This window comes from Polyodon spathula, chromosome 13 (assembly GCF_017654505.1).
Source record: "Polyodon spathula isolate WHYD16114869_AA chromosome 13, ASM1765450v1, whole genome shotgun sequence".
Taxonomy (NCBI): Eukaryota; Metazoa; Chordata; class Actinopteri; order Acipenseriformes; family Polyodontidae; genus Polyodon; species Polyodon spathula.
This window is the reverse complement of record NC_054546.1, coordinates 18,664,976-18,685,286: the sequence shown is the minus strand read 5'-3', so window position 1 is coordinate 18,685,286 and position 20,311 is coordinate 18,664,976. Positions and strand designations below refer to the sequence as shown.

The 20,311-nt window shown below is 39.5% G+C and overlaps 1 protein-coding gene across 1 annotated transcript in view; it reads left to right on the top strand.

Annotated features, from left to right (window-relative positions):
- The window catches only part of LOC121326231 (shootin-1-like), a 75,975-nt gene that overhangs the window by 50,672 nt on the left and 4,992 nt on the right, over nucleotides 1-20,311 (top strand). The window contains 9 exon segments of the mRNA XM_041269457.1: nucleotides 713-859; nucleotides 5,279-5,432; nucleotides 6,203-6,285; nucleotides 6,287-6,315; nucleotides 6,988-7,070; nucleotides 8,158-8,264; nucleotides 8,644-8,694; nucleotides 15,182-15,293; nucleotides 16,609-16,771. Of these exon segments, the coding sequence (XP_041125391.1) occupies nucleotides 713-859; nucleotides 5,279-5,432; nucleotides 6,203-6,285; nucleotides 6,287-6,315; nucleotides 6,988-7,070; nucleotides 8,158-8,264; nucleotides 8,644-8,694; nucleotides 15,182-15,293; nucleotides 16,609-16,771 (929 nt within the window).

Sequence of the window (20,311 nt, the reverse complement as noted above, 5' to 3'; positions counted from 1 at the left end):
CTGCTCTCATAGCCCATAGTGCACTCATCTGCAGTCCCAAAGGTTGTGGGTTCATATCCAGCTGTTTTTTGTTATTGTTTATTATATATATATCAAATAATATGTCTCTCACCTGAATTCTGCACCCCCTGGTTAACTGTGCAGCCTGTTAAATATCTTGGCACATTTCTACTGCCCAGTCCTACTAAAAAATGACTTTGCTGTGCAGTAGAGTTCAACTCTAAATATGTGCACAATACAATCAGTACCGCAAACCACCAGCTGAATTCAAGAGAGGGAATGCGAAATGAGACGGGTTGACCTCCATCTAGAGCCCCTGCAGATGTGACATGTGAAAACAGTATTTCTTTCCTTAGGGTAAAGTGGCCTATTGGAAAACATTGAATAACCACATAGTTTTTGTGGAATTCATGCAAAGGGAACTGTTTGATGGAACAAGTTGTTTTGGTCAGAGTTCAAGAACTTTAGGAAGGAAAATGTTGCTAATGACTTCTCAGTGGAGCCTTCCGGGTTCCTATCACACCATAATGTAATTTCTTCGAGAGAAATGTAAATCTGTTTATTGCAGGGTTGTGGAGTTGCGAATAGTACATATGTTTATTGTGTTTCATGTATACCGACCGCACATCAGCTCTTGGGGGACAATGATTCTGGTGTGGTTGTAACTGAACTCTGAACTGTCAAATTTTTATTTTAATTTGTTTATTTGAAGATGCTTGTGGAGAAAAAGAAACTGAAGAGACAAAGTCAGCTTCTGCTACAGAACGTGGGCCCAAATGAGCAGCTTCTGAAAGCTATGGAAGATGTATCCAATCTGACTGAAGCCTTAGAAAAGGAGAGAATTGAACACCAGCAGAAGGTATGTCTGTGAAACAGCCCACAAGCAGCATGTTAAATCCACTTGCAGCACAGGGGACTTTATGCAAATGGAGCCTGTAATTGATGACATACCTCAACAACTATGAAGCACAGAGCCTTATATGCATTCAGATTTAGCCAGGTTGTCCTTAATTACCTTTTTGTTTTTATCTACGTATTACTTCTGTAAGATTTAAATTATAAAAGCTTTTATCTATTAATCAGCAGTATTAAAGTAAATTGCTATCTGCTAACATCTAGCAACCAAATGTTCCTTCTTACGTGTTGCAGTTAGCAACATAAATGTTTATATAAAAGCTCTTTCGATAATGTGTGTGTGTGTGTGTGTCTATATATATATATATATATATATATATATATATATATATATATATATATATATATATATATATATATATATATATATATATATAGACACACACACACACACACACACACACACAACCGGTCAAAAGTTTTAGAAAACCTCAATTTTTCCATTGAAATTTACGTAGTTTAATATCTCAGTGTACTCTAAAATTAAAGCATAGAACAAATAAACAATTGGAGATAAAAAAGAAATCATGGAATTGTTTTGTTTAACAAAATTTAATTTAAATTTTTGACTCATCAAATTTGCCACCTTTTGCAGATATAACAGCCGAACACACTCGTGGCATTCTTTCTACAATGGAAATCAAATATTGTTCAGAATGTTCTTCCCAACACTGTTGCAGAAGTTCCCACAAATGTGTTGCACTTGTAGGTTGCTTTGCTTTCACTCTTCTGTCCTAGTTCTGACATTGCCTGGTGGTATGTTTTGGGTCATTATCTTGCTGTAGGATGAACCCCTGACCAACTAGGTGTATACCAGAGGGTATTGCATGGCGCTGCAATACCCTCTGGTATGTGTTTATTTGCTGGCGTGGATCTTTTGAAAGTTCTAGACATTTCCATATTCCAACTTTATTTTAAATGTGAAGTTTAAAAAAACTTGCAGACTAATTACTAGTAGTGCGGCGGTCAACATGGCAAAACAAATTTGTCTATTTATTTTTATTTAAAATACAACAGACTGTCAACTTTGCGAATTGAACAGCTGCTTTCAAAATGACACATCTGGTGTCATGAAAGCCGTGTCTGCATGCTTGCCAAAATCAGACAAATTCGACAATAGAAAGTCTACAGAACTGGCATGTACTTTGTACAACGTTAATATGGATGAAGCTGAAGTTTCAGTTTTCGTTCAACATATAAAGTGAAAATCCACTGTGGGGGGGGAATATCTAACACTAATTAAAGTTTTAGATTATTGCCACTTGTATATCTTTTCAAATATGCATGCACTTTTAAGAGTTTTGATCCCAATGACCACCTGTATACCGTGAACAGGATTAATACAGCTGTAGCGAGCGTCAATGCTGACAAATCATTGAAGAGCATGCTGTCTCCTATGGTTTGAAAGAGACCTGTGCAATTCTCTGGAGTATGGCTATAATTGCAATAGTCAACAGCAAGCCTAACGCCTTATCCTGTAAGGTGGAGCGGAGACGTGAGAATACTAACTAGGCAATGGAAAGTCATTTACTAACTTTCAGTTTATTTATTATTTGCTTAAAATGTAATATTACTGTGTTTTCGCTGGTTTGGGTTTTTAAAGTGCGTTCACTGCGGATATATGTACATTCATTTTTAATGGATTTACAGGGGAACTATTGATGTATTCAAGGTTTTAGTTCATCTAAATCATTTTTGAAATGCAAACCATTTCCTATGATGTCAGACCTTTGCCTGCCCATCCCAAATTTGGGCCCACCCTAGAGTAGGCTGCATCGCTGCTTTATTTATTTATTTATTTATTTATTTATTGCTTGTAGGTTGTAAAGCCTACCAATTTTCTTGTTAGTTTGCCGTTTTTGGGTATGATGACAATTTTGTTATGTTCTCTTCACAATTAACAGTTAATTTCCTAGAAGTGCTTAGTGCAGTTACATATGTATCATTTTATTTTTTTTTTAAATAATTTATTTCAGCACACATTCACATTAAAAATAGATATCTTATTTATTTCTGATCTCTGTGTGCTGCTCATGAAGCTAGAACCACACGTTTTATTGTGTTAGTTGTGTTTGTAATTTTATAAATTATTGACCCTAGTAAATTTTGATCATGGTCTCAATGGGCAAATTTCTTGGTTAAATAAATACACAAATAAGTACATTTTAAACAATTTTATTTACAGTTAATAATAATAATAATAATAGCATCATTATCAGTAAGTGTATCAATTTAATATGCAATTAAAACAGATTAACTTAACTACTAAGATTATTTTTTTTTTAATTGCTTGACGGCCTTATACTAATATATATATAATATATATTAATATAATAATATATATATATATATAGATATATATATATATATATAAGTTTTTGTATTATATATATATTAAAAATAACACCAAGTAAATCACCAAATTTGAACAGTTTAAATTTGAAACATTACAAATTAAAAAGAAAGAAATGAAAGGTTATTTTGGTTTTTCAGCAAATTAATTTTGAACAAATTGCAAAATGGAAAATATCAAACAAGCAAAGAACGGAAACACAAAAGAAGAGACGGCTTCTTCGGTCTGCTGGAGAATCTCTGGAACGCCTTTTATAGTCGGATTGAATTTCAGTTGTCCGATAGTTCATTCCTAATTTGGACAAAATACCCAAAGAAAACAAACTTTCTGTTGTGCAGCAGCAGCAGCTGATTCTGGGGCTGTGCTAGGCTTCTGTGTGCGTAAGGGCATTCAGTGCAATTCTAATGCCACAGCAGCAAGCCTTGCAAAAACAAATACAGTGATTTATATGTTTCTAAATCTAAATTGTGATTTTTTTTTTTTATTGAGCTCTCGTTATGGTTTCCTTGTATGTATCTAATTTAATTTAACTACTTTTAATTTAACCTGACTTATCTAAACAATCAAAACAGTGTTTTAAAATGACTTAGCCAAGTGGCTCTCTATGTGGTTTATTTTGAAAATGTCATCTTAAATAAAAACCTTTTCGAAGGGTTTCTTGTGTGTGTGTATTTGTGTTGTGCAACAATCGTAACTCATAGGTTTAACAATTTCACATACTGACATTACTAGCATTGTCATTATTGATGTGAGATTTTACGCAACCAAACCTCAACTTAAAATTCCTCTTGTATAGTCAGCCACTTCATGCAACATGTAAGGATCCTATTGAAAGGGAAATGAATGCTGCAGAGAGCGATTCCCACTTGTATATGTTGAAGTGTGCTAATACTGTTAGTTGCGTGTTGTCCAAGGTACAGCAGCCCTGTTATGATAATTATATACACACCAGAAGCACTCCTTTCAGTCCTGTTACAGAACAGTGGACCCAATTTATCAAAGCCTTTGATCCGGGGTCACTTACAACATTTAGAAAGAAACCACCCACTGGGTTAACCAAAAGAGCTGCTTGGTATAGTATGTATTATCACAGCTAATTAACTAATGTATTGTCCTTGTTGTTTAGATTGACTTTGTATCATTTTAGTCATCACATGCTGGTGATTTATTGTAATTAATTTTTTAAAATAAAATCAGACATTTTAAAGCGCCCCATTTGGCCTCAGTAGAGCTCTTAGAATCCTAACCAAACATGTACTCCGGAGTGCAGCCACGAACCCTTCTCCTGCCTCTGCTTAACGATAGTGCCTTTGCGATTAGTTAACCATGGCTGGAGTGATGCGTCCCGAGCCAACGCCAAAGGCGCTAATGAAAGTCAAGGTCAACTACCACACGGTAGAGCATTCATAGAGAGTGCACTATCACTGTTAGAAAACCACTTTCTAATCTTAATTTTCTTTAAAACAACACTAAAACCTAGATTTATCTTTGGGTTCCTTTTCACTGAGAAGCTTTAGGAAAATACTTTGGGAAAATGTGCATAAAAGATCACATTATGAGAGAATAAAATAAATAAGTAATTATTAAACAAATAATGTTTTATTTGTCAGAGTTGCTTATAGTTTATCTGAATGGAGCAATATTACTGAACTGCTGTGTCTTGGTTTGTTGTTGAAAGGTGCTGTCTGAGCTGACATGGCAGTTGCCAGTACAGGACTGGTTGCTTTCGTCAGTGCAAAATTATTGATTGGCTAGCTTTGGTGGATAATAAAATACATTTGGACCAATTATGTCTTTTAGTATTTGTTGTCCAATAGATGTGAACTGAGCTTTCATTAAGGCAAGTCAAAATGAAAAAGTTGGTACTTGCGCGGATTAATTTTAAATTTGATTGAAAAGCAATGAGTAAAACCAATTGTATGATCCAAGAAAGGAGACGAAGCTTACTAAACAAACAGTAGCAGCTCTTTGTTTGCCCAAACGTGCAGTAACTTAAATGAGTTTTGACAGATGAAGGAAATTGAAGAAAAGCTGAAAAACTCTGAGGTGCAGAGGGAGATTGCCTATTTGAAGCGGCACGTGGAACTGCTTGAGATGGAGAAGAAGGAGTTTGAAGGGAGGTGCCGCAAGTCTGAAGAGCAAACAAAGGATCTGAAGCACACAGGTAAACACACACTCTGCATTCAGCCAACCTGCAGAGCATCAAACATATTTGGCAAAAGCCCTGTTTACTGTCATGCAAATAACCTTGTGTATGAAGTCCTTTTGTCAGCCAGAATTCCTGATCACAGAAGATTCCAGCATTTCTTATTTCACCAAAATCGTTGTTTGTGAGTGGAAAGCAATAAACCCAAATTGGCGAAATTTGTTAGCACATAAAAGTACATTGCATACAGAATGTTCTTTTAATATAATGTATAGTAGACCCTGATACTGATGTGATATCAGCTGTTCGAATTTTCTTTGCATCAGATGGTTTGTATCAGATGAAAATGATGTCACATTATGACTGTTTATTTATTATTTAACTGTATTATTAAAAAAAAAAAAAAAAAAACTACAGGGTACTGTTTAAGAGTAAAGCTTATTTTCAGCCCTCAAAGTCAGAGCATGGAGGAGTGGATAGCATCCTGTACCGTTCCCCCTGTTCATTTCAGTGGGCAATGTCATGATCTGTTTAAACCTATTTTTTACTAGTTATTCACCCCATTACCTCATAGCTATTGCAATGTTGCATTCCAGGGTGTGTGTTCTAGTGGAACATCCCTGTTGTGCTATGTTGCTCAAATGTATCAGTTTCTAAAATGTGTGAATAATCAATGTATTTCACAATTGTCATTCTATAATTAAACAATAACAAATAAAACAATTAGGATGAAGAAAAATGTCAGGTTTTTAAAATCAACAATGAAAATGTGTTTTATGTTTTTTCAGTGGATGAACTTCAAAAGCAGGTCCGGAAAGCTGCAAATCCAGTGCCGCCCCCTCCGGGGGACGGGGAGGAGGTGGAGGTGGGGGCTGCCACCCCCATCTTCAAACCCCTGGGGGTGAGTTTGGGCCGAGTCCACTCAAGAGCAGGTTAGGTGTGAATCTCTGGAGCCCTGTGTTTGAGTACAGCTCAGGGGAAATTAGTTGGGCTGTTTCGACTTTGAAATGAGTCCACATCACTATCGGATGTAATGATAGCTTGTTAATTCAGGCCCAGGACCTGAAAGGTTAGGTTTGAAACTTCCTTAGTCAGTCCCCCTCTCTCATTCATCTCCATTCAAATGTGCTTTATTGGCATGACTATATTACAGATATTGTCAAAGCAATTTATAACAATTAACTGCCATTATATATGAACTAAACATTAAGCATTATTCTCTTTTTAGCCTTCACCTTCCCTCTCTAACCTCTTTCACCCTCTATTCTTCTTCTCGTTTTCTGTTTCCCACTTGTCAACAAATTCTGTTAAAAACATGAGCAAATAAATAAATAAGCTGTAAAGCAGTAAAATAAGTACTTCTTTTTTGAATGAATAATAAATGATCCAATAAATAGTGCTGTGCAAAAGCAGAAGTCTCAGTTAAAATTAATTTGTATGTGTTATTGCTTTTCTTAGAACCGTAATTAGTATAGTAGACAGCATGTCAAGGTAAAGGTAGTGAATAGAAACAATTACAATTGTTAGACACAAATGTGTTCCTCGATTGACACTTGCCCTTTACTTTTGAAAGCTCTCTCCTGTCCATTATCCGCAAGAGGAAGCAGCCTGCTTCCCAGGCAGCTGGGCTTGAGAATTCCACAGAAAAGGATCCGGGTAAGAAACATAAGTCTCAAAGTTACACAAAGCACTTTATTAAAATACCTCATTAAGAAGTGTACACTAAGCTAGTGAATGAGGAAATCTAGCTGCCGCTGTACTGTACATAGGTAGGCCATTTTTCATCAGTTAGATGATCTGACCTTTGACAGTTGAATGTCTCTTATGCAAATATTCACCTTCCAAACACCTTTCCAATCTCGTACCTTTGTTAGCTTTAGCACTATTTTCTTTGCTACCCTTAGTATGTGATTGAAGAAGTGTTATCCCTCCTTTTCATTAGAATGGGTTACATGCAGGGATATGATTCTAAACAGTTGTATCAATCTGAACCTGATTGAGTTTGGCATGTAACAATGCCTGTGAGCCACCCTGTCCACCATGTTGGTCTGAGCTGATTTCACTTCCTTTCATTTGATTGCTGGTAGTGGTGTTAATGTACACTAAGGTCACAGTAGCACATATGTATCAGTAACATACAGTAAGACTTTGTGCAACTGTATGGGGGAGGTCCAGCTGGGAAAATTGACCTTAACCAATTGTCAAAAACACAAAACCTAATTACTGGCAGCCCTGCTTAACACTTGATGTGCCATCCTTCTTTAGAGAAACTTTGGGAGCGTGGAAAGACGTAGTTAATAATAATAGCTTCGATTTTCAGTGTTGTGGTAACTCTGTGGGCAAAATCTGATCTCGCCCTCCACCTTGACCTGTGACCTAAGATGGCTGCAATCATGGGGTCATGTAATTTTGTGGTTTCTGGCTGATAAAGTCCTTACATTTGAAGATATTACCGTCTTACTAGAGCACAGGTGTGTTCTGTGATGATCTAGGTCATGTTTGATTGTGGGCATAAGACAAAAAAGGGTGAGAACAGGTGAGAACAGTGGTGTAAAGTGACATGAACAACATGTGGATGAGAGAATTAATAATAGGTAATGGGACAAGACAAAAAACTATGTCTTTAAAATCAACGGAACAAGGCTGTGAATAACTGCTTCATACACAGCCTTTAAAAGCAACGAAACAAGGCTGTGAGTAACTGCTATGGCATTCTTTGTTAAATCTTCTTTTTTCTTGATAGGAGGTGAAGTGACAGATATCAAGCAGCAGGCATTGGATGAAATGATGGAGAGGATTAAAAAGGGAGTTCAACTCAGGCCTGCAGGGAGCAGGTCTAAACCACAACAGGTTTGGACTCCTATTCCATAAAAGTCCAGATTTATTCAACTTTTCACCATTTTTGGTGGAAAGAAAAATAACCATTCATGTTACATTCTTAAACTAACCTAACAAGTTGCCTATTACCTGTTTTGTAAGAGTTTATTACCTAAATAAAAATGGAGTGAATTGATTTTGCCGTAAAAGACCTTGATAAATAAAACCCAAATTGATCATTTTATCTAACCTTTCAAAAAAGTTTCTTTTGAGGAGACAAAGCCCATCTGTCCCCTGCCTTCTGTATTTTAAACCTTTTTAAAGATTTCCTTACACTTTATGTACTGTGTATAGTGAAATCTGCCATGATTGAATACATCATTTAAAGTATTTCTTTTTGCCTCCCTCTTAGTCTGAAAGAAAGCCCTCAGACAGTGCTGTGCAGGAACTCAAAGGAATTCTGGTAAGATATGAAGGTTCAAGGCACTTTTCTGAAGAATCATACCGAGCAACCTTTTTTAAAGTGGTTGAAGTTAACCAAATAATTGTATAAACCTTACCAGTTTTACACCTCCATTAGCTACATAGGTTTCAAATCTGTGGTTTTGAAATGTTATAGGAAACATGTGTTCTGCATATCTGTTAAGTTCATTAGGTTAATTTTCAGGCTTCATGTCTTTTTCACTTGTTAGACTTGTACTTCCTTCATCTCAGCAGTCAAAGCATCTTACTGGCTGCAAAACATGTCAGTCAGTAGAGGAAGCAGCTGGTTGGTTAGTGATAGGAGCCTTTGAAGAGGCTGGGACAATTTTTACCCTAGAGGTGACCAAGGAAGTACAGCAAAAACCATGGCGTGCAAACATAGATTTATTTAAAATAGTGTAGTACCAGATAAAATATTTAAAAACAAACAAAAAAAAAAAATACATGTTTACTTTCAAAACTGCACATTTGAGGTTGAAGTAATTCATGAATTCTGGGGAAAAAATGTATGATTTGTGCGCATGTGTGTTTGTTTGTGTCTGTGTGTAACCAATGTAAAAAGCCAGGTTGCAAGTATAATGTAGAATGCTACAGAAAGAGCTTTAGACAAGCACCAAGCTCTTATCTTCTACGAAAGACATATTGGGCCTCACTCACTTAACTGCGGTAAATGACCAGAATTACCATGTGGCAGGGGGAAGCCGCACAGCGCGCAAAAATGAACCATCGAAAACTCTATTCACTAAGCTAATTATATGCACAAATAAAGCAAGCTTGTCACAACATGTGGAATTCAGCACGGGGAATTAATCATGAGGGTACACAGTACTATAGTGTTTGTGTGTATGTGTGTGTATAGATAGTTTGTCACAATGGCAGCAACCAGGGAGAACACAGTGAGGAATCCAAAGTTTACAGATCAGGAGCTGTATTGACAAAAGAAGTGGTGGGGTTTATGAAAGGCTTTTAGGTGCTGAATCAGCGAGAACATTACCGTTAATGAAACATTAAGGACAAAATAACTGTGCTCCGTAGGAGGAGGGCAAGGTCTTGTCCCAAATCACAGCGTTCTGCGAGACAGTCAAAGCAGAGACAGTCATTGTTAATGAAACATTTGTTTAACTCTGCAAATCAGATACATATTTGTTTGTTCAACTTAATCTCCCTCTGATTTAATTTTGTAATATTAATCAAAAGTCAGCAAAGCACACGCTCAGTCAATTAAAAGTTCACTATTTACATTTCAAAAGGTATTTGGCGAAACATCATTTTAACATTAGATGTTGTTTAATTGCTTGTATTTATGACTCCACCTGAACTTGCACTCTGTGTATATTAATTTATTGGACATTTACAGTTTCTTTTGTATTTTTTAAAGCCATTTTAAGCATAGCCTACTTTAAATATAACAAGTAAATGGTGACTATATAAATATACTAACATAGCCAAAAGTGTTGCATATACGAGTACATTGGAACATTGGAACTCAAGTCGCTATTGAAAAATATAAAATCTTTAAAATTTAAACAAACTTGCTGGACATGAGTCGTTTAAAATGGTCTGTGTTGGTTGTAAAAAAAAAAAAAAAAAAAAAGTAACAAGCAGACAAAATAGATTTTTAAAAACAACCTTGAATGACATATTAGCAATATTTTCGAGTTTTGTGAACCTTTAAAACATTACCATAACCCTGTTTCTCTTCCCTTTCAATTGAATGACAACCATTACTGAATGGGACGCTGTACCAAAGCTGTCGTGGCTCCAGATTACCGACAGTACAGCCCCACTGTGATAGCCTCAGAGCCCACATGACGCCTAAGGGCATGCTGCAGGCAACACCCTAGAGCCCAGAGAGGGTCTCGCTCGGTTTGCAACATCAAGGTGGTAAAATCACACAAATGTCTGACTACCTGTCCATGTTGCAGCATTGCATAACTCATTTAAACAGGTGCCATGAAGGAAAGCCTACAAGGTTGCCCTGCCCCTGGTAGAATGGGCCGTAAAGTCCCCTGGTAACGGGGAGTCCGTCTGTTCATATGCCAAGCGTGTTGCATCTGCCACCCAGTGTGCTAGACGTTGCTTCGATAGGGCCTGACCTCTAGAGCGGGACCCATAGCAGACAAACAGCTGTTTGGACTGTCTCAAGCATGCCATCCTATCTAGATAACAGAGCAGAGCGCGAACTGGGCATAGCTTGTGCTGTCTACGGTCCTCCTCTGACTCGTGCGGGGGAGGTCTGAAAGTTTCGAAAACCACTGGTTGGTTAATATGGAATGAAGATACCACCTTTGGCAAAAAGGATGGATTTGTTCTTAATGTTACTCGCAATTCATTTCCCATAAAAGCTGTGCATGTGTCATCAATGGACAGAGCTTGAAGCTCACTTACTCGTTTGGCAGATGTAATGGCTATTAAAAATGACACCTTCAGTGAAACAGGGCGCAGTTCTGCTGACGCCATGGGCTTGAATGGGGGACCCATAAGGGCCCGCAGTACCAGTTCTGGATCCCAGTTGGAGACCATACTTTTTATGGGAGGACAAAGCCTCCGAGCTCCTTCAAGAAATTGCACTGCCAGGAAATGTGCTCCAGGGGACACAGAGTCAGTTTTGTCTTGGCACACTGTTATTGTTGCCAGGTATATCTTCAAAGTGGACGCTGATTTTCCTGCGTCAAACAAGTGTTATAAGAAGGTTAATATCCTTTCAATAGGGCAGGTCACAGGATCGTGATCTTCGGCAAGGCACCAGTCTTGGAAAACTCTAGTCCTTGGCGCCCTTGCAGACTGTAGTGTTTCTACTACTGCATCTGGCAAACCTTGTCTGAATAGACAGCTTCGTTCAACGGCCAGACCCAGAGTTGGAGCTGGGCGCATAATAACCCTTCCGCCTGGCTCAGGAGGTCCTTGCACGGCGGGAGCTGCCACAGCTGACCCGCCAACCATGTCAGAGAGGAGAGCAAACCAGGGGCATATCGGCCATCTAAGCAAAACCTGTGCTCTCTCCACCCTGATCCTCTCTATTGTCAGGGGTAATAATGGTAACAGAGGGAACGCATACAAGAGCCCCTGTGGCCAAGGGTGAGCTAACGCGTCTACTCCCAGGGGGGCCCCCATCTCTCTCCATTGAGAATCAAAGGCGGCAATGAGTGGACTTGGCTGTGGCAAAGAGGTTGACTCGTGTAGGTCGAAACCTCTCCCAAATCTGTTTCACCAATTAAGGATGCAGTCTCCATTCCGAGCTATCTGGAGCTCTTCTGGACAGGAGGTCTGCTGCCTTGTTGTCCACTCCAGGGAGGTGAACCGCCCTGATGAAACGCAAGTTTCTGTGCGACCAGGACAGGAGTCTGTGCGCTGCTTGGTGAAGGCCCAGTGAGCGCATGCCACTTTGGTTGTTTATGTAGGCTACCACTGTTGTACTGTCCGTCCAGCCCACTGCTGACGATAATGAGATAACGCCAGGTTCACTGCAGCTCTTGGGCATTTATGTGCGCCTGCTGCCAATGTCCCTTTCACTGACCTCTTATTCCTCTCCCATTCCAGGCCGCTCCCCAGCCCAGGCTGGAGGTGTCTGTAGTGATCATTTCCCTTCTGTGAGGGAATCTGAGGCGCAGATTGCCAGGATGGAGCCACCACTCCATTGTCTTCCGGCATTGTCTGGACACTCGCACCAATCTGGGACCGGGTGCACCTTGAGTGTATTTACCCAGGCTTGAAGCGGGCGCATTTTCAGCAGCCCTAGTGGAAGGATTCTCGAGGCGGCTGCCATCAGCCCCAATAACCTTTGATATACTCTGACCTGTAGGAGAGAATCCTCTCTCAATAGGGAGAGTGTGGCCTCCAACGACCGAATCCTGTCTTTCGACAGTGAGGCAAGCATGCTCAAAGAGTTTAGTTAGATCCCCAGGAATACTGTGGACTGAGACGAAACGAAGTTGCTCTTCTGTTGGTGTATTGAGTTTAACTTTGTCACATGATCTATGACCTGTTTTGTGTGTGCCTCTGCGCGTCTTTTAGAATGCGCGCAAACTAGCCAATCGTCCAGATAGTTAAGGCTCTGAATACCCCGCAGTCTGAGTTGAGCCAGTGCTGCATCCATGCACTTTGAAAATGTGCGGGGCGCCAGCGAGAGGCCAAATGGCAAAATGCAGTGTTCGTACCCGTTGCCTTGAAAGGGCGAAGCGCAGATATTTTCTGTGTGCGGGACGGATCGGGATGTGAAAGTAGGCATCTTGCAGGTCAGTCGATGTGAACCAGTCACCCGGTTGGACGGGCTGGAGGATACGCTGTGCTGTCAACATGTTGAACTTCCTCTGTTTGGGGAACAAGTTGAGGTCTCGACCCTGAGGTCCAGAATTGGTCTGAAACTGCCATCCCTCTTGAGCACCAGGAAGTACCTGGAGTAAAAGCCGCTGAGGGCATCGCTTGGACTTACCAAGCGCACAGCGTTCTTCTATTGAAGATTGGCAATCTCTTGCTGAAGGACTATAGCGCTCGCTGGTTCAACAGTGGTGAGGAGCAGACCCTTGAAGGGTGGGGACCTATGCGAAATTGTAGAGCGTATCCGTGTGTTATTGTCGATAGCACCCAGGAATCCTGGGTGCAGCCTTGCCATGGGTCGTTGCCTTTGGTCAGTCCAGTTGTGGGTGGCAGCCGGGAGGGGGCGGGTTTTTCTTAGGCCCCGGCCTCGGTCTCCAGCCGGAGAACAGGTTACCAATGGCTGGCGATGGTCCCTTGCCGCCAGCTCTGCCTCTGCCTGCTTGTCTGCTCTGGGGTGGAGGGTGGTGTTCAGGCCTTTTTTCCCTAGCAGGCTGTGAATGCCACCTTGGGTGCTGACGGTAAGCCGGAAGGCGCAAGAATTTGGAGGCAACCTCCGTGGCGTTTTGGGACCTCTCAAGGCTCACATCAATGGTCGTCCCAAATGTCTGCCCTAGTGTAATGTCGGTCTCCACGACCTTGGCTTGTGTCAGCCACAAATGCCAGCGAGCGGCCACCATCGCCGCCAGCGACCTCCCTGATGCCTGGCCTAACTCCCCTATTAAGTCAGTCATCACCTTTGCCACCGCCTGGAGCTCCCCTATGTCTGCCTCTGTGGATCTTTCCTGCAGCCTCTCTGCTAACTGGGTCTGGTAAAGCACCAATATAGCCATGGTGTTCGCTGATCTAAATGACAGTGCTGTTGATGCGTACGCTTTCCTTAGCATAGCATCCATTGTTCTGCAAGGCTTAGATGGACAGGATGGGTCCTTATCCCCTTGGTGAAGGTGGAACCTTGCACCAATACCGTGACTGTGCCCCCTGTAGTGGGGAATGTGCCTAAGCCTGCTTCTTGGGCTCCTGCAGTGTGCAACAGAGACTCTGCTGTTCTGGAGGATGAGGGTGCAGACACTGGGTTGCTCCAGGAGGAGCGCACCAATTCCAGGAAGTCCTGGCACAAAAGGAGGGCTACTGTGGTTGCCCTTTTTTCTGGAGGAAGCGGTTCCCCTTTCCCTCCTGTTCTGCTGGCCAGGGGATGTCCGTGGCTGCAGCTGCATGCTGCATTAGCTCCCGGAACTCTTCCCTCTGTGACATATGCGGCAGGGGAGGTAAGGAGTTCTCCGCTTGGCCTGCCTGATGGAAGTGGCTGGGTCCGAGACATCTGATCTCGATGCCGTGAAGGACAGCTTGTCTGGGCTAGGAGGTCTCGGTAGTGGGGATGGGGAACGAGACTGTGGAAGTTGGGGCTGCCTGGTGTTATGGGGCAGTCTGCCCTGCAACTTTAGTTGGTTCTCTGGCATGGTCTGCTGAGCCCTTGCAGTCTCCAATAGCTCCGCAAAGCGCCGTTTAGGTGCCTTCAAGGTGACTCTGACGGGGATCGTCTGAGACTGCATGGGGAAGGGGAGTAGATGAGCGCTGTCGGTGCCGAGAGGTCGGTGCCGATGGGTAGAGCGGTCGGTGCCGGGCTGTAGACAGCTCCGAAGAGGTTTACCGGTGCCGAGTCAAACGGTTCTGAGGTCCGAAGACGGAGCATGCACAGGACATGTGGGTCATACCTTTGTACCCTCCGATTAATTTCCTATTTGTTCATACATGCAAGAAACATGGGTTATGGTAGTCAGAGCACTGAAGTACAAAAGCACTACAGTTCATTTAGTTTGAAGATGGTACAGATCTGTCTGGAGAAGGTGAGTTCAGATGCAGAATTTGGGTATGAGGCTAAGGTTGCATGCATTTCTGGCTCTCAGTCGTGACTTCTTACGATGCAAATGTAGCTCAGATAAAAAAAGAAAAAACTGAGATACGAAATTGCATAGGGGGTGTTTAACACACAATTATGTTTAATCTGGGTGCAGAAAATCAAAGTCCTCCTGTAATCAATCCGTTTACCTCATTCTGGGTAGCTTTTTAAAAATAACCATGCCATTTGTGCAGACATCTATTACTAATATTGCTCTCCTATATTAGGAATTAAACCAGTCTTGTATTTTTAGAGTACTTTTAAACAACCTCTGAAAACAAGATTGCAAGTGGAGGTGGATTCAAAGAACACGGAAACTGAGCTGGAGAGGGTGCTGCGTCGCAGAAGAGTCCTGCCTGCAGAAGGTAGGAAGTGAATCGCTGTGTGAGCTATTGCACAGCATGTGTAATGTGTGAGCTATTGCACAGCTATTACACAAAGTTTGTAGCATGCAAAATGTTTATAAATAGTAGTACAATTAAATCTTTCTTTCAGAAAATAATTAAAACTAGAGCTAAAAAACCTTATTTCAAAGTCAGTTACTTTATTTTAGTTTTAAAAATCATGCTGACATTTTCTGAATTAATCAGCCGAGCACTCAGAATAAATGAATCGTTGAGACGAAAACCCACAGATGTGCAATTTTAGAAGAGATTGTGTTAAGCCACGACTGTGGTTCTAAGGGAATGCATTTTGTCTAAACCCAAAATTTGATTCATATAATGGAACTTAGTGCATTATTTTAAGCACGTTTCAATTTGAATATACAAAATTAAAAACTCAGTAATACTGTAATTCAGAAATACTAAAAATTAAGTAAAATTCAGTGACAAAACCATATTGACTAGAGGTATTTTTATTCAAGAATCATTTTTCATTTGAAGACATTGAAAAATATTTTTATTTGAAGTGTTTGTCATCGAATTTGAATTCCTTTTTAGTATTTCTGAATATAAAAACGAATATTTAAAACATGGCTGGAATGCATACAGTTCTTCATCTGAGTGCTTCAATGTTTCTGTCTCTTGTCTTTCAGGTTTGTGGCTTAAAGCCGATTCTGTCATCTGCATGTTTTTATAATATGTAATTCATTACTTGTTTTATACTGTGACACTTTCATTGGGATTCTTAATCCTGTTATCCTACAGTAACACAATATAGTACAGTTTAAATAAACACACAAGGGTCTGTTGCAATAGCAGCACATAACTGACCTCAGTAACAGAAAGACCAAAACACTGATCATGTCATAGCTATGTATAACTGCAGGGCCCTTCAATTGTAAAGAATCCATCTTGGATTATAGCCGCTCAGATATTAGTATCGCAGAATCCAACAGAAATAAATATTAGGAATAAATTGTAGAAATAAAGTACTTACTTAAATGATATAGAACTGAAGTATCATGAGTTTAAAGAATCATCCTCTGATTTTGTATATAAAATAGTGAAACAGAACAGAAATCAGTTCACTCCTATTACAAGCATTTCAACTTACAACTAGGATTTCTTCATTCCAGTATTAAGTTGGACATATCCAGCATCTGTCAGTTAGGTAAACTAAATTTGCAAAACGTGTGCATGGTTTTTTAAATTGTTTTTATTACATTTCTAGCTTGTAAAAAGCATTCTTTCATGCTGAGACACCAACTCAGTATGTTTCATTTCCTTGATGTTTAAGGTTCAGAGTCGAAACCTTTGCAAAGCACAGTGTCTGATATAATGAGAAGCAAGAAGCAGCCAGGCAGGGGAGAGCTCAGCAGTGCGACCTGCCCCCCAACACCTGAAGACAGGTGTGATCCACAACGAGGAGACACAAGCCAGGGGGCTCCACTCACTATTCTGTAAGTACTCCACCTGCTAACATTTCAAATGATACAGTATCTACGTTTTTACAGTGACAAATACTGTATTGCCTAGATCTTAATTCTGTGATACTGTTTTGGGGATTTTTTTCTGTTCTGTTTGGTTCTAATTTCTGTTGCTGAAATATAGGCCTGTTTTATGTTCTGTTTATGTAATTTTTTTTTTTTTTTAAAGAGGAAAATAATGAAGGCGGTTTTCTGTTAAGGAGGGAGGAGATGTTATATATTACTGCAGGTGCAGAGCGTGTTCACGTGCACAGCACACACAAAATAATTACAATGAATATTAATATGTGTAAGGCTGCATGTTAGCTGCACTATAAAAAGGAAGGTGTGTGTGCACTTAGGGGTTCTGTGTTCTGAGTCTACCTGCCTTAATAAATGGCATTTGATTTTGTACGGTTCTCCTTGTCTGGGCTCACTTATTTCTGGACCCAAAATACATTATTATTATTGTTATTATTATTATTACAACTGCTGCTGCTGCTGAGTCACTTGTAATAGGACCTCAGTTTTACGTCTGACATGAAGGACAACACATTCCTTAACAGTCCTTTAAAGTTGTACAAAGACCCGCGTTTAGTGCGAGTATGTACAGTTGAAGCAGCAGCAGCAGTATTTATTATTTAGTGCCCCATACAATTTACTTATTTAAGCCCTTCTGAGATTCAAGAATGGAGAAAGCTTGTGTAACACTAACTGGTAAGCCAAGCGGTTTCTGATGAAGCAGAGTACACAGAATGCTAATCTATGGGTGAGTGTGGTAAACTTCCACCCAACCATATTGAGCAAGATTGTGGGCAACTGCCGCTATATGACCTGCCAAGTTCATGTCATTTTCTATATTCAGATTTTTTTACCTTCTAATATCCTAATACAGGGGTTTTTAGCCGGGGGTATGCGTACTCCTAGGGATGCTTCTAAGGGTCATAGGGACGACTGCATAAATGCACAAATAAAAATGAAACTCAAGGAAAATAATGATCTTGAATTGATTTGGTTAACAGTTTATATATTCTCTCTAAACCGTTGTGCATAAATATGTAATTTCTGTTTAGCAGCTCAGTGAGCCGCAGATATTAAAAAAAAACAAGATTTCCACTCTGATATGGGTGGGTGAAGCTGGGGTCTGGTGATTCTGCTGTGGGGAGCACTCTGTGCTGCTCATTAACGTTGCTGTTTTCAACTTGTCAAATAATTGAATACTAGTCAGCGAGGTACAACATTTTGGCATTTTTTAGAAGTATAAATGCTCCGGTAAAGAAATAATAATCACAATACTCACACTTTGACAGGTTTTGTTTTATTTGTTAGGTGCGGCTGCATTTTTAGTAACAGCAATGATAGCTGGTTGAAATGGATACAACACAAGAGTACAGAAAGTGCTAAGCGACAAAGTTATACCAAATACCTTTGGATCATTTTTATATTGGCTTTAATAAAGTTTATCAATATTATTTATTATAGTTTTATCTTGAGGTTAATGTTTTTGATATTGTAAACATTTTAAATGGCACACAATTATGCTGAGATGGGAAATAAATGGTAACATGTTGAACATTTACAGTGCAGACTATTTTATATTATTTATAATAACTTTGCCAAATAGAAAGCGAATAAGAGTGTTTCCAAGGAGATTCCCAAATACTATCTTCAATTCTGTGCATCCAAAGACGTGTCATTAAAAGTTTTAAGAATTAAGCCTACTGTTTGGTATTCTGCCGTAAACCAGCAGTTTGTCAGTCGCAAAACTGTAAATGGGGGGGGGGGGGGGGGGGGGGTGGGGGGAATGTAATCAGAGTATTTTGCCTTTTATTACAACTGTAGCACCATTCAATCGAGTGGAGATTGTAAAGGGGTACTTGAGCTGAAACCTCCAGACAGAAGGGGTACAGTTTAAAAAAAAAAAAAAAAAAAAAAGTTGAAAACCCCTGTCCTAATATGTTTGTATATTTGTTTTGTACAATTATCAATTGCTGTTTCTGCTTAGGTGATTGTTTGCTAGGATTATTACATTGTTTATTTGTTTCAACTAAGGGAATTGCTTCTGAAAAGATTCCTACAATATTTAGAAAATTACAATACGGGTGTGCCCCTTTTTAAACTCTTTCATTTGCTAACTAACAAGTTGCCCTTTAAAATAGACACCTTTTTAAGGAGAGATCTGTTTACAGATCCCTATATTCACTTCCAGCACCTTGGAGGTTAAGCCTGCCTCAGGTAGAGTGTGTGTTTCAATTGAATTGAATTCAAGATCACTTTGTTTCCTAACAATGCCCTGTCCTTTTCAAAATGACTTAGGAGCTTGGTTTCGAGTTTCCTCGCACGGATGTCGGGTCATTTTGTCCTCTTTCTGAAAGAAAAAGGGAAGTTAGTAACAGGAATCAGATTGTAGGTGCATTGTACTTCTCGCTAATTGAAGCCTTTAAGTTTCCTGTTCTGTCCAGACAAAATCACATGCGCGCCTCACTTTAAAAAGGGGTTAAGCAGATTAGAGAGGAAATTCGATACCGATTCTCCTTGTCTAAATGTTATTTCGGCATACTGATTTTTTGGTTTAGTGCAGCTAACCTCCTGAAAAAAGAGAAAAGACAAAATGGGTGGGGAGGGGGGGCATAATTTTGCAGCACTCCTGGACATTTCATCTAATCAGAGTGGATGTTACAGCAGCTTCTCTTCCATGACCTTTAGTAAACATCAAATAAGCCACAAAATGTCAAAGACAGGAAAACACTCTTTAGACCTCCTTTATCTACGCCTAAGTTTATTTTACAGCCAATTTGCCTTCGACAATGTGCCTGTATATTGGGGCCAATAGGATGGACAATGTGGATAGCGTGAGGTGAGGTGTTTCTCAGAAATTTCATTGTCTAATCTAAGGATTGTGTTTTTACTTAACTTTCTCATGGTGGTGAAAGATGAGGTTAATTAACCTTTACAGGGAAATACAGGGGAGGTAGACATCATTTTATTTGAGAACTCTACAAGGATAAATCATTTTAAATTAAGAACATTTATATGGTTGTTTTTTTGGTTTTTTTTTTTGACAGATTGTTGCAAAATCAGTGTAGGGCAATGTTGGAAATTTGCTATAATCAGTGAAAACATGGTTTGGACAACCAGTCGTATTAGATCAATAGAAGACTAGCTGCTCAAATATGTAATTAGCAAAAAAAAAATAAAATAAAATAAAATAAATTAGACACAACTTCAAACTACAAGCCCTGATATTAAATGTCTGGATTGTTTATTTCTGGTATGTTAACTTTTAACAGGTGTTTTTTTTTTCCTTTCTGAAGAAAATAACATGGAATAAAAAGCCCTCAATGATTTATTGGGACCAAAAATGATTGTTTTAATATCCATAGTTTTGTTATTATAAGTTGGTCTAAGCCATTGTTTGCATAGTATACTCTAATGAATAAATATTATTTTTAAATTATCCAAATTCTATTTTTGTATTACTTTCAGGTAATGTTTAACTAGCTTCAATTGTATTTAATAATATAATTAAAATAA